This window comes from Lathyrus oleraceus, chromosome 5, assembly GCF_024323335.1.
Source record: "Lathyrus oleraceus cultivar Zhongwan6 chromosome 5, CAAS_Psat_ZW6_1.0, whole genome shotgun sequence".
Classification (NCBI taxonomy): domain Eukaryota; kingdom Viridiplantae; phylum Streptophyta; class Magnoliopsida; order Fabales; family Fabaceae; genus Lathyrus; species Lathyrus oleraceus.
Genome location: NC_066583.1, coordinates 470,465,009 through 470,467,838, shown reverse-complemented (window position 1 = coordinate 470,467,838; position 2,830 = coordinate 470,465,009). Strand labels below are relative to the sequence as shown.

At 31.7% G+C, this 2,830-nt stretch overlaps 1 protein-coding gene across 2 annotated transcripts; it reads right to left on the bottom strand.

Moving 5' to 3' along the window:
- Window positions 1-475: 475 nt before the first annotated feature.
- LOC127085508 (transcription factor TCP5) lies at window positions 476-2,568 on the bottom strand. Of its 2 annotated transcripts, none has more exons than XM_051026026.1 (2): window positions 2,394-2,568; window positions 476-2,044 (listed from the first exon to the last, which is right to left on the bottom strand). In XM_051026026.1, exon 2 carries the CDS (start codon window positions 1,984-1,986, stop codon window positions 808-810), a length of 1,179 nt encoding a protein of 392 aa, XP_050881983.1. In that variant the 5' UTR covers window positions 1,987-2,044; window positions 2,394-2,568; the 3' UTR covers window positions 476-807. The 2 variants fall into 2 exon arrangements, with proteins under 2 accessions (XP_050881983.1, XP_050881984.1); XM_051026027.1 differs by having other exon boundaries at window positions 476-1,989; window positions 2,394-2,540.
- Between the last annotated feature and the right edge of the window lie 262 nt (window positions 2,569-2,830).

The following is a 2,830-nucleotide window of genomic DNA, read 5'->3' as shown; positions in this document are numbered from 1 at the left end:
AAACAAGAGGAGAAAATATCATTTCTTCACCTAAAACCTTCCAACATTTTACTCGCTCACCATTATGCGTGAAAGTTAATCACTCACACTTAATCTCAACATTAAAAAAACTTAATAGTTAGGATAATTTACAGTAGCTGCAAAAGATGTTGGATGATCATGACTTTAAAACAATAATGGCTTTAGGAGCTGCGCTTCTGCTATAGCCATTAACCACACAAGTTCTAGAATAAGAAATAACAGAAGAGAGAGTACTAATTAATTGAACAAAAGCAATATTGGCATCATACTTTTCAACCTAGTTCTTTGTTCTTTCATTAACTTTATAGCTAGCACATGCATTTATAGAAGTGCAGTTAAGCCAATATTCATATTAAATTCTTCCAAGTCATACATTTTGTGCATTGCTTTTTCTTTTTTGAACACAAGATACAAATAAAACCAAAATCATAAAGATTATCTCAAAGACTTGAGCTAGATATTTCAAAGAGTTTCGGAAGAATGAATAGGATTCAAACCATAATTCATTACTACTAACATAAAATACAAAAAGCTAAAGTTTGTGTATCACAAAAATCACAATGATTCACACACAAAATATAGCATTGCCATACTTACTAAAATGCATCTGCTATATTGCGGTCCACAACTGTAATTGCGGTCGCAATATAACTGAAACCGCGATTTAGATCCATATAGGCATGTATGCTCATTTACCTTTGCTATGAGAATTATGTATCCATGGACCACACCAAGTACTTGTTGCTTGCTCACACCACATTTGCATCATAGAATCAAAAAGGAGTTTCAAGAACGATCGCGACAACCCCTATCACCCATCTCGTTGCTATTGTCATTGTTATCCGAGTCGAGAAGCTTCGAACTAAATGGAATCGGAAAAGGCCTAACGGGAGGCGGATTGAACGAGTGATGAAACGATGGAATGAGAGAATGAGGCATAGCTTGAGAGGAATTTGAGTTTGAGAACTGAAAATGGTTGAATGGTACTCTTGGATCATTTTCAATTGAGTTGTTCATAAAAGGATTATTCAAAAGTGATGATGATGATGGTTGTGTAGACGATGAAGGACCAAACAATAGTTGTGAATTTTGAAAAGAAAATGGAAATTGAAAAGCACTTCCATTACTTTGATTTGGATCTACTTGTTGATGATGAGATTGGAACAATCCATGATTACTTCCAAATTGAGATAAAGACAAACTAGAAGCTTCTGAATGGTAGTTGTTGTTATATGACATGGCATTGTTTAGAAAACTAGAATGAGTTTCCATAGGAAAAAGCTTTTGAGTTGAAACTTGATGAAAATTGTTGTAACTAGCTTCTCCAACTTGATTTTCCTCATCATTTGTTTTGATCCACTTACCCTTTTCACAAAAGTACTCTCTTTCAACCTCTTTACCTTTACCAACTCTTGTCGAATCCACATCCCAAAACTTTGATCTTGCCATGAGATTTTGAATTCCAACAAATGTAGAAGAGTTAGGATCATACATAGGACCAAGAGAAAGCTCATGAGACAAAACATTACTTGATTGATGATCATGAAAAGGAAGTAGGGTTTGTGGAAGAACATGATGATGAAATTGCGAAAAGCTTTGAGGAAATTGAAGCGGAGGAAGTTTATCGATATCGAATTTCGTTGCTTCGAGTAACCAATCTATAACTTTACTTGGTTGTCCTAAACCAAGCTTGTCTTGAAGATCATACAATTGAATTGCGGTTGGAACTGAAAGCCTAATCCTTCTATCTCTTAAACCTCTTATTGTGCAAACTTTGCTATGCCTATCTTTGCCTCCAAATGTTCTTGATACTCTCACAATTCTTGGATTTCTTAAACTTGATGATGACCATTGTCTTGAACTACTACTTGAAGCTGCTTTAGAACTTTTTTCAATGTTATTCATACTACTATTATTACCTTCTTCTTGCTTTTCTTGATAATTATCTTCTCTAGAACTTGACATCACCTTGTTTTCATCAAAACATTATAAACTTTACTCTTCAAAATATATAGAAATTTCCCTATCAATATCAATGAAAAAGAAAAAAAAATTAACTCATGGTTTATAGAAATTTGTGTTATTTTTTTACAATCAAAATATGAATTAAAAAAACTGTCTATTAATAAAATAAAAATAAAATATGAACTATGAAGTATGGATAATTCTTGTTTTCCATAGTTATTTTCTAATAAAAATAATATTAGAGAGAAAAGTATTGTATATGAAAGGAAAATAATCTCCAAGACATGGAAATTCTATTCTATCCATAATTGAAGAGAAAAACAATTTTTGAAACAATCAAAAATAGGTTTTTAGTGGAAAGATATGAGAGAAGATTGAGAAGAATAAGATTAAGATGAGTGACTTACTTGGAAGAGAAAAATTCAGGAAGCTGTTTCTATGGTTTCCACCATAGCTTATAAGCTAGAAAGAGAAGAAATGAATGTTGAAGCTGCAGGAACCAGTAGAAATAGAAAATACCCTAAAATGAAAGTCATTCTCAAAAAAGCACTAAAATATTAATTACTTGAGAAGATGCTTTTCAAGTCTTAGATTTCAACCTTTTCTTTTTATGGAATAATAAACTGTTTACAATAGAGATGAGACTTTTATGGTAAAGAAATGATGTTGGAAAATTTTACAGCATGTAAATGTAAAATATATAAATAAATTAATTAATTAAAAAGTTGTATATTTATTTGATCATGTGGCATCTTTTAAAAGTGACACATGAACAAAAAACTGATAGTGGTAAGTAAGTTCCTCGATTTGTTCATTCTATATTTATGCTGAACAATCACTGACT

Coding starts and splice junctions, on each gene's coding strand:
- LOC127085508 (XM_051026026.1), bottom strand. CDS start 1,986: ATGTCAAGTTCTAGAGAAGATAATTATCAAGAAAAGCAAGAAGAAGGT.